The sequence below is a fragment of the Aulonocara sp. 'chitande type north' Nkhata Bay genome, linkage group LG17 (assembly GCF_057382095.1).
Source record: "Aulonocara sp. 'chitande type north' Nkhata Bay isolate Kocher_YH1m ecotype deep benthic linkage group LG17, A_spYH_male_GT1.1, whole genome shotgun sequence".
NCBI lineage: Eukaryota > Metazoa > Chordata > Actinopteri > Cichliformes > Cichlidae > Aulonocara > Aulonocara sp. 'chitande type north' Nkhata Bay.
Window position 1 is genome coordinate 30,307,546 of NC_141360.1, and position 11,979 is coordinate 30,319,524.

At 38.1% G+C, this 11,979-nt stretch overlaps 1 protein-coding gene across 1 annotated transcript; it reads right to left on the reverse strand.

The window, feature by feature from the left end:
* Window positions 1-4,934: 4,934 nt before the first annotated feature.
* On the reverse strand, window positions 4,935-7,739 carry tnni1d (troponin I, skeletal, slow d). Its single transcript, XM_086268844.1, has 8 exons — window positions 7,631-7,739; window positions 7,081-7,095; window positions 6,873-6,912; window positions 6,456-6,497; window positions 6,058-6,189; window positions 5,883-5,972; window positions 5,433-5,615; window positions 4,935-5,321 (listed from the first exon to the last, which is right to left on the reverse strand). Exons 3-8 carry the CDS (start codon window positions 6,891-6,893, stop codon window positions 5,220-5,222), a joined length of 570 nt encoding a protein of 189 aa, XP_086124970.1. The 5' UTR covers window positions 6,894-6,912; window positions 7,081-7,095; window positions 7,631-7,739; the 3' UTR covers window positions 4,935-5,219.
* Between the last annotated feature and the right edge of the window lie 4,240 nt (window positions 7,740-11,979).

An 11,979-nucleotide genomic window follows, 5' to 3' on the forward strand; every position in this document is an offset into this window, starting at 1 on the left:
TTCCACCTGATTAAAAGAAGAGGAATCTATATTGGCTGGATGTTGTTGACTCCTGGCCAGCTTTGGTGTCCAAAACCAATACCCGTCAGCCTCTTCTCCCTCCCTATTGGCTCACAGGAGATCGATAGTGAGAAGGCGGCAAGGCTGCAGGCACGGATTGTAGATGAACCTAAACCATTACAAGTGACAGGAGGAAAAGTGAGGATGTGCTGGATGTACAATGGCTGCTTATATTTAGTGGAGATAATATGTTCTGAAGGTCTTTCTTAATAAGTCCCTGAAAACATATTGCATTGTGTGGCACTGTAAATCTTTGCTGGGAACAGATAAAGATTTTTTTTCTTTCTTTAAAAATATATAAAGAAACAAATTCCAAGAGTCCATTAAAAGGTGTATTAATTCTGCATGTCGCAGACGAGAAAAAGTGTGCAGCTGCTTCAGATATTGACTCACTTTCCTCTGTGATTTTTTTTTCCTCGTTGTGCGGTGAATATATAACAGGAACGAAGACAGACCAAAGCACGCCAAGGGTGTGGTGGTCGAGGCATGGCCTGCTGTGAACAACAGCTGAAGGTGATGAAACAGCCCTGAAACAGCTTTATAGAAGATGAAATAAATACATAACATACTCAGATGTGACAAAAGGCTTCTCACTCTTGTCTCTCTAATGTCTCCCATCTGAAACCTCATGAAATATCTAAGCATTCATAAAAAGATTTAAAGAAAATCAATGTGGACTAACTTTAACTTTTCTTCTATATATTAAAAGGAAAGCATGTTAAACTGCCCAACTTTACAGCAGACATAAACATGTTTACAGCCTGGTTCATAACTATTTTTTGTCTACAGACAATATACTTATTTGTGAAGGGCGAATTTATGAAACACACCTGTGAACTTTACTAAGCTTTGAATTTACTGACAGTTGCCTTCCGATGCATAGCTGAATGATAGGCATTACCTCGGCTAACAGTGCTCTTAGTGCCTTTGGTAGCTTTTTAATCCAACTGGCTGACATATAATATGGTTTTTCATATGGTTATTTCTAAAAACCAAACTAAATATGGTCACTTCCGAGTCAAAAAACAATGGAAATGGCCATAAAGCTCAAACTGAGGCCTGGAAATCCATAAACTAATAGACAAAAAGCTATATCTATCTTTTATACACAGTCTGCAAGTTGTTCTCATCAATGCAGTGCTTTAACCTCTTTTGTTTTTTCACAGTTAAGTACCCATAAATGTTTGTTTTTTTTATTTAACGCCAGAATACTTTAGCATATGAAGACTTTGACTCAGTGACGACAACATGGCCAGGTCCTATATCCTTAATACTTTTTTTGACTGAGGGGAACACGGTGCAGTTTGCCCAAGTATGTGCGTGTATTTTTATGTCCATTTAAACCCTTGAATCCACAAGTTTAATTCTACATTAAAGCTGCTTTTCTGTGTCATTACCTCCAAATATAGACTATCGTTTAGAAAAGAAACAGGATTTGCCTCAAGCTGCTTATTTGACACATCACCCCAGGAAGCTATGAATATATACAGCTTCTAGTTAGTGCAGCAGAAGACCAGAAGCTAAAGAAATGGGCTTTACATAAAGGAAGGTTGCTAGTTTGCACCCTCAAAGGAATGGGAGAAAGTTGAAATGGTGATTTAAATGAATAAAAAAATATTTAAAACACTTTTTTGCTTTGCTATGAGTAAATGTTGCAACCCTAAATTCAGTGACTGACTGATAACTTTGTATGTAAAATGTTTACACTTTGGGGCCACTTAAGGCACAAAACACAAGACAACCTTATGAGAAAGGCAAAATGATAACCTTGAGATAAATACAGTAAAAACAAATAAAACCAAAAAGGCAGGTGTTCCCTGATTTAAGGCTGTATTAGACAGACAAATATCTGGCGTTATGTCGCATTGTGAGAGAGGCTTTAAGGCCTGCCTTTTAAAAGTTTCACTAACAAAATTGGCCTGGAACAAAAGAAAAGGACAGAGTTGACCTACATCTATCAATCCACCAATCCCTATCCTGTCTTAAAGACCTTATAGTATTATAACAGCCCACTTCTCTCTCAGGCTGATGGTTTATTTGTGATTCCTGTGGTATTTAAAATTTATATATGCAGTGCAGCCTATGATTTGCTATCATTGTGCAGTCTACTTACGTAAAGCTTGATGCTGTGCCCAAGTTTATTAAATCCAAGTTGCACAGTTTGATTTGGAATAAGTGAAATTTCAGAGCCTGTAGGCATTTCTACTTCTCCAAAGGTTTTGTGTTCCTCATAAAACTTTCCAGATCATTGTCTTTCCTCATTAGTTTAACTGTTACCCAGCTAACCAGCTTCACACCAGGTGGATAGTACACTTTATTAGGTTATTAAGTGCAACTTTATAGCTCACCTCCATGCTTCCTATTTCCAAAGCATCTGCACATTCTTACAGTCTTTCAGTTCAGTATAAGCTACCGCAGTTCAGTATAAGCTACCGCAGTTCAGTATAAGCTACCGCTGTTTTATTAAAACCTGCTTGTCTGTGACCGTCCTCCCAGTTGTCTGGATTGTTTGTCTGATTCTTTCTGTCCCAGAGTTCCAGACTGTCGCCTTGCTTATTGATCACACTGCCTTCAATTCAGCCTACTCTCACTGACTTTTTGCATTTTGTTTTTCTTTCCAGTTATTGAGTAGTTGCAACAAGGTACTGGCTGATAATAAAATTTCATGATGTTTTATCTTTAGTACAAAGTGCTTTTCCGTGGCCTGTGGGCTGAATGTGCCATACCGCTGAAAGAAACTTAGACAAGACTTCATACAAAGAACTGAGCCTGAGAGTCTCTGTCATAGGGCAGTGTGTCTAATCATCAGACCACCCTCTGTTACCGTCAACCCACCCCTGGTCCCTGCAGCAATAAATGCAACGCTTGTGCTTTATGTTGAAGATTAATGGCATCAATCATACCTCCTCATCAGGCCACACGCACATACACATTGCAGACACTGTAATCAGCACTGGCATTTTATTTTTTTTGCAGATTAACGCTCATTTTTTCTTTTCCTTTGGGTTATTCTGTGAGTGAAATGAACTGGCACTGCTTAGAGCCACAAGAGTAATTATTTATTGTCAGGCTCTGCTACTTCCATCTTAGAACTTACGAACTGTATTTTACTCTGTAGAAGAACATGTGAAATAGTGGGAAGTTTCTTTAAGTTAGGCTAGTTTCATTGACGTAATCCAGAATCACAGAGATGTGAGCCATGGGCAGGACCTGAGCCGCATTCCCCAAAGACATGGAATGAGGATAGACTAGTCATGATTAGTCTAAGCTTATTCCTGGCACCACCACCACACTTTAGAAAACCGGTCTCCAACCCCCGGGCCACGGTACCAGTCTGTGAGTTGTTTGGTACCGGGCCGCGAGAGCTGACGCTCGGGCGGGAAATTTATGTTTTTTATGGGTTTTTGTCGCTTTTTATCGTTATTTTTTTCAATCGTTTTTATCATCTGTTATGAATAAATCTTCTTTTTTGGTACCGGTACTAGTTTTATTTTGTTTGGTTGTTAGGTTGGGGGCTGCTACTTTAGAATAAAATTAATGTCATGTATAGGTGACATCAATTATATTACAAATTAATTATATATTAGTGCTAATAGTATTTTTTAAGCTTTCTGCATTGTATTTATTAACTGTATTAAGCCTTTAATGTACATAATATTCACCAGTTGTTTAGAAACCTTATTAACAATAATAGATTTTTGAATGAGAATATGTCAATTTAGTTTCAAGTAAATTTTCAAAGCAGTAATTACTTTTCCCAGCAGCGGATTTATTAATGCTGTTGTGAGCTGCCACCAAGTGGCGCTGATAATGAAGTGCAAGCGGCACAAACGTGCTAACATGAGCCATGACTAATGCTTGGATGATTTCAAAAGTGCTCAAAAAGCTTTCTGACCTTTGCACTTAACAGTCATCAATATGTGGTGCTGACAAGTCGGCTGTCAACATTTGTGGTATATGAAAATAGGCACTGTCTGTTCCTTTACATAGACAGAGAATTTAAGCCTGTTTGTTTTGTTTGTTGATTTGTTTTGATTTTATAAGATTAGTTTAAATGTAGAAACCATTATAAAACAGCTCTTTAACAACATAAAGTGTCAGCTGTCCTTTACACGCAACACTGATATGCTGCGTGCAGCCCTATCAGCTTTATTTAAAACACACACAGATGTTTCTAGTCCATAAAAGTATAAAAACAGACTCACCACTTCCAGAAGTCATGAAGCTATTACTGGTGTTACTGTCATGCCTCAGATAACAATGTCTGGCTTTCAGCAACCAGACAACCCAGTCAAACAAAGAAGCAGTGCATGAATGCATGAAATGTCTAGGATGGCAGTGTTAGTGGGCTTCTGAAGCTTTCTGGAGCTTTGATTTATAGAAGATGACATCATGGCTGAATATATTCTGTCAAAGTCTAAGGTGGAACATGTGCTGGAAAAGCCTCTTTGTTTTACTTCTGCCATTAAACTGCTTTAAATGTTACTTGTCATAATGAATCCCTGTTAAACTTGCTTTTTCCAATTATTAAATGCTACTGTATGTCGAAAGCAAAATTATTTCCAAGTTGAAAAAACAATTTTAAAAAAGGAGCCTTTTTTTTAATTTTTTATTCATTTGCTTTGAGTTTACTTTAAACACAATCTTTTGCTTTCACACAAGGTCTATTTAAAACACTGAAACAGATACACAGAATGCAACTGCCACCTGTTGTTCCCCCTCCCTTCACTTTTCATCTTTCTTTTTAAATCCATCAACAGCCAAGCTGCTTGCCGTCCTTTGACGTGCCACACATAATCCTTCTTGTGCCAATAAAATGAAACACGATAAAGTCAAGTACAGATATGGAACATCACCGATGGAAACAATATGTGTTCATTTAAATCCTCTTTAATTGTCTTAAGGTGACATAACAAAACAAAATATTCTTTGGTAACAAAAACAAAACAAAACATGGGCTTCTACACTTTTATTTTACACTTTAAGTGCATTGAGTTGTTAAACTGAGTGACTATCAGGTAAAATGCAGCACAGGTGGGATTTATACTTGCTTTTACCTCAAACTAAACTCCAGCAGCTTTTGGGTCAATTTGTCTCCCATTAGGTATTCCACTTTTTCTGTCTAGACAGCTTAACTTTTCCTGCTTTCAGAGGTGATCTCACTGTGCTCCGCCGCCTGTGTCGAACATCTTCTTACGGCCCTCCATACCAGACATGGCCTCCACATTCTTACGCCAGTCGCCTACTTCACTGGTAAGCACCTGAGAATGAAGAGAACCGGGAAAAAAGAAATAAAAATCAGAAAAAAATGTTTTGATACTGAGAAACACAAGAGATTAGGAGCTAAGACGTGAGAGTGGTGATTCTGGTACCTTGTCCTGTTTCACATCCTCTTTCTTCACAGACTTGAGGTTGGCTCTGAGGTCCATTGAACCTTTGTGTTTGGAGCCCAGGAGGGCTCTCATCATCTCGTCTGCTGACACCCTCACTTTTCGCAGGGCAGGCTTTTTGAACTTGCCCCCAAGGTCCTGTACCTTCAGCTTCAGCTCATGGATCTAAAGCATTATGACGCAAAATGTATGAAAAAAACAGAAACAGGAAGAAAAAGCTCACTTTGTCTCCTTATTCTTTAGTTTTTTAGGAGAGTACATAGTGTAAAAGTGCTGCAATAATATTTGAGTAATGTCTTTCTGTTATATTGGCCGGCCTGTTCTGGTTTGACCTAAATATACAGTTAATAGAGAATTTAGCCCCCGATTTCAATGCAGACATTTTACAGATACAAAGGATATGCAGAGGTCTGGAGGATAAAAGAGACTTACATCTTTGTTATGCTTGCTCACTTTGGATTCACAGTCATATCTCTCCTCATCCACAATATCAATTTTTGTATGAAGCTGCTTGCACAGTTCCTAAAAGATCAGATATTGATAACATTAATAGTATTATATTTTCTGCTTTACAAAAGCTGGTCTTTTGTGGCTTTAGAGAGCTTACTTGTAGTTCTTGCAGGGACTTTCCAGACATTTGCAACGGAGGCAACTTTTCTCCTAAATAGCGTACTTTCTCCTCCTCCCTCTCTTGCCTCTCCTTCTCCAAATCCTCACAGGCTCTTGTGAGGAGCAGCATCTGATTGGACACAAATGGGTATCAATCACAGGACGAGGAAGTTTTAGTCTGACCGTGACAAAAATGATAATTTATGTTGGTTTTCATAAACAGTATGTATTATGTTATATGGCAGTGAGTCAAGTGTGCACTAAGAGTCAATGAAACTTGCAGCATGTGCATGGCTCGTCATATTGTTCTTATATAAAATAGTATTAAATTAATATCAAGTTTTGTTTTCATGGGGATATATAGCAAACAAAAAAAGGTGTGTAAAGGCAACTCACTTTGAGGGAGAGCTTGCGAGAAGCCGAAATCTTCGACTTCGGCTGTGGAGAAAGCCAAAGCACAATCAGCTCAGTGATTCTAAATCAAATATTGATTATTTAGGTCTGTAAGGTGATATTTACAGTGTCGAGTACAGTAAATAAAAGGCTAACAAAGTACACTGTATCTTTCAACTAAAATTAAACATTGCACATTGTATGGAAAGACCTGCGAGTGTCAAACTTGACTCCACTTACTGCAGTCACACATAAAAAGATAACGCTTTATTATTAGGATGAAGTCAAGGGGAAAGCTCTCAGGGATGCAGATAACAATTCTGACAGATAACCACTGCCACATCTTTGCCATGTGTGCAAGGACAATGTGTCCCCTGTCCATGCATGGAGGATTAACACTGTGGAATATAGCTGGCTCACCTTTTCCCCTCTGGGATTCATCGTTCTGGATCTGTCGTGCTCCTGAAACAGCAAGCAGGAACACATGAGGACGATGATCTTAAAGGCAACGGCAGGTTTACATGAGTGCATTATCTATTCTTATCCTTTTAGGAAGTGAGCACAACTTTCCCTTAAAAAACATTTTCACAAATATGAACCATACAGCAGGCATAAAAGGAATTTTCTTTCCTCACTTCAACTTCTTGAGCAGAAACAAACACATGGAAGAAAAGAAAGTTTATTATTATTAGTATTAGTCATGTTTTGGTGTAATATGTCATCCCATTAAACTACACTGAAAATTAACCATGTATTTACTCCATCATGTTGATCGTCATCCCAAATATTAATTTTTTCATTCTGTATTTTTTACAGTTTAACTAATGACAGCTCAGCACATTTGTTAAGCGAATACATCAGCTGCAACATTTGTTCTGACAAAAAAAAGCAAAGCCAGACAGCAGCAGCTGCACACAGATTTTTAAGATCAGCTCTTTGTTAGGTTGACAGCATTTATGTACAAGTATGTACAAATTACTATATTGTACAGCTTTAACCAAAACAACACTGGCTAAGCACTGTCTTATTGTCTACAAAATCTATTTACTTTTTATATTTTCTGCTCTAATCTTGTAAGAAAATTAAAATTATATTAGTACCTTCTTGTTAGTCACTCTGGCAATATTCTGAGAAACCTTAACTAGGTAAAACACACAATATAGCATCTGTTCTTTTACCTGTAAATGAGCGTCTGTGGAGGTGAAGAGAGTCAAACGGCAGCTGCTGAAGACAATGGGCAGCTTTTTATGTGGGGTTGATGGCGAGTGGACAGCAGATATAACGTCTGGTCCCAAGAATGTGCTGGCAAGAGACCAAGCACTAAATATCACCTCCCCTGACACTGACAACACAAGGAAAGTGTAATAATAAATCCGTAGCATTGCCTTAATGGTATTGTCTAGAGATCAGCATTTGAAATGTTATCATTTTTCCCAATTGGAATAATTGGAAAAATTCACAAGCTGATATATTAGTAACAAATATTGTCATTATTATAAGTTCTCATAAAAAGGACATTCGAAAGCTTGCCAATTCTTCTATGTTGGTGAAGCCAGTAGCTATATAACCTAAGCAATTACATCAATTCATTATAGCTAAAGAGATTCTCTCAGTAATAAATATGCTGTTTATGAGAAACCTAAAGCCTTTACTGGGGCTAGCCAATGCAGACAATCATACTCTAAGAATAGATCAGGCCTCTTCACCATTGTACTCTGCTTTTAACCGAGTTAGCTGTGTCAACACATGCGGTAAGGTTTACTGCAGGTACAGTGAAAAAACAGAGTTTAATTCATTTTTTTTTCTTTTTACAGACAGTTGCAAAGAATCTGGGGTTTTCTTATCCAAGGTCTTTACATGACTAAACGGTTTACAGACTCCAGAGAAATCTCTGTGCGTATGACTGTATGAGCTCAGGAACACTTCTAAAAGCTTTGTAGAAAGCAAAAATCACTGCAAGCACAAATGGTCAAGACCTTGTTAATGCTGGATACAGCTTTCAAAGCAACATGCTGTCCTTTAAAATTTTCAGGAAATGGAAACAGGAAGTTGGTAAAGACAGGAAAAATCTGCTGTGTGACAAGGCATGTAACAGCCATTCATTTCCTGGGGTGAAATGAGCATCTTGGTGTAGAAAAGTCAGAGTTTCAAAATATTTGTTGTTTCATTTTAGGGTCATTTTTCAGTGACATTTGAAAAAATGACAAATTCTTTCTGTGAGAATTACCAAAACAGTCAAAGAAATCCCAACAGTGCACACTCTTTAAATAAACTACATTAAAAAGCAAGGCAGTTGCTCAAAGCTGAAGAAGGCGCATATACAAAGATTTCAAAACACAAACATCTACTGTCAACAATTCTTTGGCACAACTTTACAAAGACTCCAGAGTATGAGCGCTAATCTTGACCTGAGCGCTGACTCTTCTTGCAAATCACTTAACCCCTGAGCATCAAGTTTCTAATCTTTCCAGTGGCTTATACTGGAATAAAACTGATGCAAGCGCTAAGGTGTTTTTGGTAAACTGAGCATTAGCTACAAAGGGCATCTTCATATAGAGCCACATGTTACATGGAACAGTCAATGCTCCTTTGCTCTCTTGAAGGCTTCTCACAGATTAGAAATCATTGTGAAAATTAGTGAGAATATCTGTCAGCTAAAAGATGAGCCTGTCAGACATGGTTCCTTCTGACCCTACTTGACTTCACTGTAACGCCATTATAGACCGACCACATAATACCATTCAAGTTTAGTATCGCGGATGAGTTTTGCATTCTGTGGCTTTAAGAGCAGTGCATTCAGCAGCTCTTAAGTTCAAGATAGAGTATTAAATATTCATTGCTAGAAATCTGAAGATTGCTTGCCAGTATTATTGTTCAGTTTGTTACATCTCAAACTTCTTTGTCTTTGCAATTTTTAAATTAAATCAATATATATCTTACGTCAGCTTGTATTTGAATCATTTTACCCCAATAATTTCCATTAAATTCATAGACAACATAACTCTAAGAGCTTGGGTTTTTTTGTGCCAGTAAATATTCTTATGGCATACACTACCAACTTATCTGTCATATCAGCAGTACACTGCTTTCAGCGGTGGGCAAGCTAAAGAGACAATACCTCAGTGTGTAACGAGTGTCAGTAAAAGGAAGAAGATGAAGGGGACAACAAATGTCCTGTCATATTTTTTTTCCAGTGATCCTCAGCAGGTGGGAGCGCTATTTCTGATGCAACCCAACTCCCTCCTGTCTTTGCACAGGCACACGGGCACCCAAAAAGAAAACTAGGCAGGCCTTGGTATCGGGGAACTGCTTGTAATGCACTTTCTACTGGTGCTGCTTTCACAAATAGGTCAGTTACTTTTGGGCTTAAAGGAAAGAACAAATGGAAAATTATTTTTTTGAATTTAAAGAAGATATTTAAAGTTATATTTTGCATTTGTTGTATTTGTCATATGTTCCATAGTCCACCTGAACCCATGGTCATGACATAACAAGTTAAGTTATCGTGTGTATTGTGTATCAAATGTACTACTTTTTAGGAAAAACAAAATGAAAGTAATTTTTTTTTCATTTACAGCCCTAAAGTACAACTTTGAGTTATTTTAATAATCATGTATTAAACTTGAGCATCAGAATGAGGGAATACCATTTAAGTGACTTTGACTGTGGTTATTGGCGCCAGATGGTCTGGTCTGACTATTTCAGAAACTGCTGATTTTCCCCACATGAACCTCTCTAGGGTTTCCAGAGGGTGCGTCAAAAACAGGCACATAAAAAAACAGGAAATGAAGAACAGTCCACTAGAAAAAAATGCTTTCTTAATACTAGATGTCAGAAGATAATGCGCAGACTTTTCAAGCCAAAATGACAGTACCTCAAATAACCGCTTGTTACAACCAAGGTATGCAGAAGAGCTTATCTGAAGGCACAAACACTTCAAACCTTGAAGCACATGGGCTACAGCAATAGAAAAACCACACTGTTGTCAGTTAGGAACACAAAACGGAGGGCACAGTTTACACAGTTTACATTGACCCCACCAAAACTGGTTAATAGAAGATTGGAAAAAATGTTTGAGTTTGTGGGGTCAGATTTTGACATAAACTGCATGCCAGTATGAAACCACCTGCCCTTTATCAATTGTTCAGACTGGAGGTGGAGATGTAATCGTCCTGGGACTTTGGGTGTGTTCGTGTCAAATGAGCATTATTTGAATGCCCCAGCCCTCCTGACTATTTTTGCTGACCATGCCTCCACAGTCACCAGATTTCGATCCAAAAGAACACCTTTGGGATGTCGTGGATGAGCAGGCTCACATCATGGACGTGTACGGCTCACGAATCTGCAGCAGTTGTGTGATGCTATCACATCACTTCCCTTATCAAGCTACACTCTGATAAGAAACATTTGTGAGGCTCTTTTTTCTTTCTTGTGTATTTTTAGTATCTTTTTTTAATATATAAGTGCCTTGTCTTGAGTTCCCTTATAAGTATCTCATAACTGGCAGGGTCAAAGAGGCATCCTGAGAGAAAGCACAGCTGGAAGCAAAGTTAAAAAATTCAAGTTACTGAAAATCTGGTATGCCTACGCCCACACACCGGATTATTCTGGGGGGGATAAAGCAGTTACATAGCGAAGGTTCACACAGGAGGTTATACTGCAGCTGCAGGTACAGTCCAACTCAAAAGAAAAATCCTGGGCACATGGCAAAAATGGGACTTTTTTGTTGTAAAGCAATCGTCTGAAGATGGTTAAGTCTGGATTAAAATGAGATCGCAAAGTGGCTTTAGTGTGGCGTTGAGGTGTGGTAATCTCACAGCTGCACCAGCGTCTCATGTGAAATCCTATTTCGCTTGTGCAGGAGATGTCCGGCAGGGGGCGACAGCGATTCACATCAGAGAAGATGCTTGCTTTTACGCGTCAGTCATTGACAAGTCAGCGGTAATACAGACGTGACTCTGAAGCAGGATCTTTAAAATAAAGACTCTCACTCAAGAAACTTGGAGAAATATGTTGAAATATGCTGTAAAAGAAAAGTCAAAAGATTTAAAAAAAAAAAGTACAGGTAATATTATAAACAGTCACTTGTCACAGTAGGAATCTAAATTACTTAGCAGAAGCCTTTCAGTGGATATTACAGTAGCATGTGGATGCTGTGCCTTTTACTTTATGAAATCAATCATCAAGATAGTGCCTAATAATCGAAAAATGTTTCAAGGCAAGTCCAAAGAAGAAAGCGCTGATGGTTAAACTTCGTACAGCGAACTTTGGAGTCGCACGCTCCGCTGAGGTTCCAGCTCCTTGAGATAAGAAGTCTTCTTTGGATTTTGATGTGTTTATCTGCTCTTTAAGCCAGAATGTTTAACATTAAGGTTGACAGCTAACATTTTAGTGTTAAAAGGACAGTACCTTCAGCTTCACCTTCTTATATGGGATTAGAATAGCATATTTTTCATGTAAAACAGATTAAGACCTGTAACTGCTATCATAACAAGATTACACAATATGCTCTAAGGCATGTGTTTTA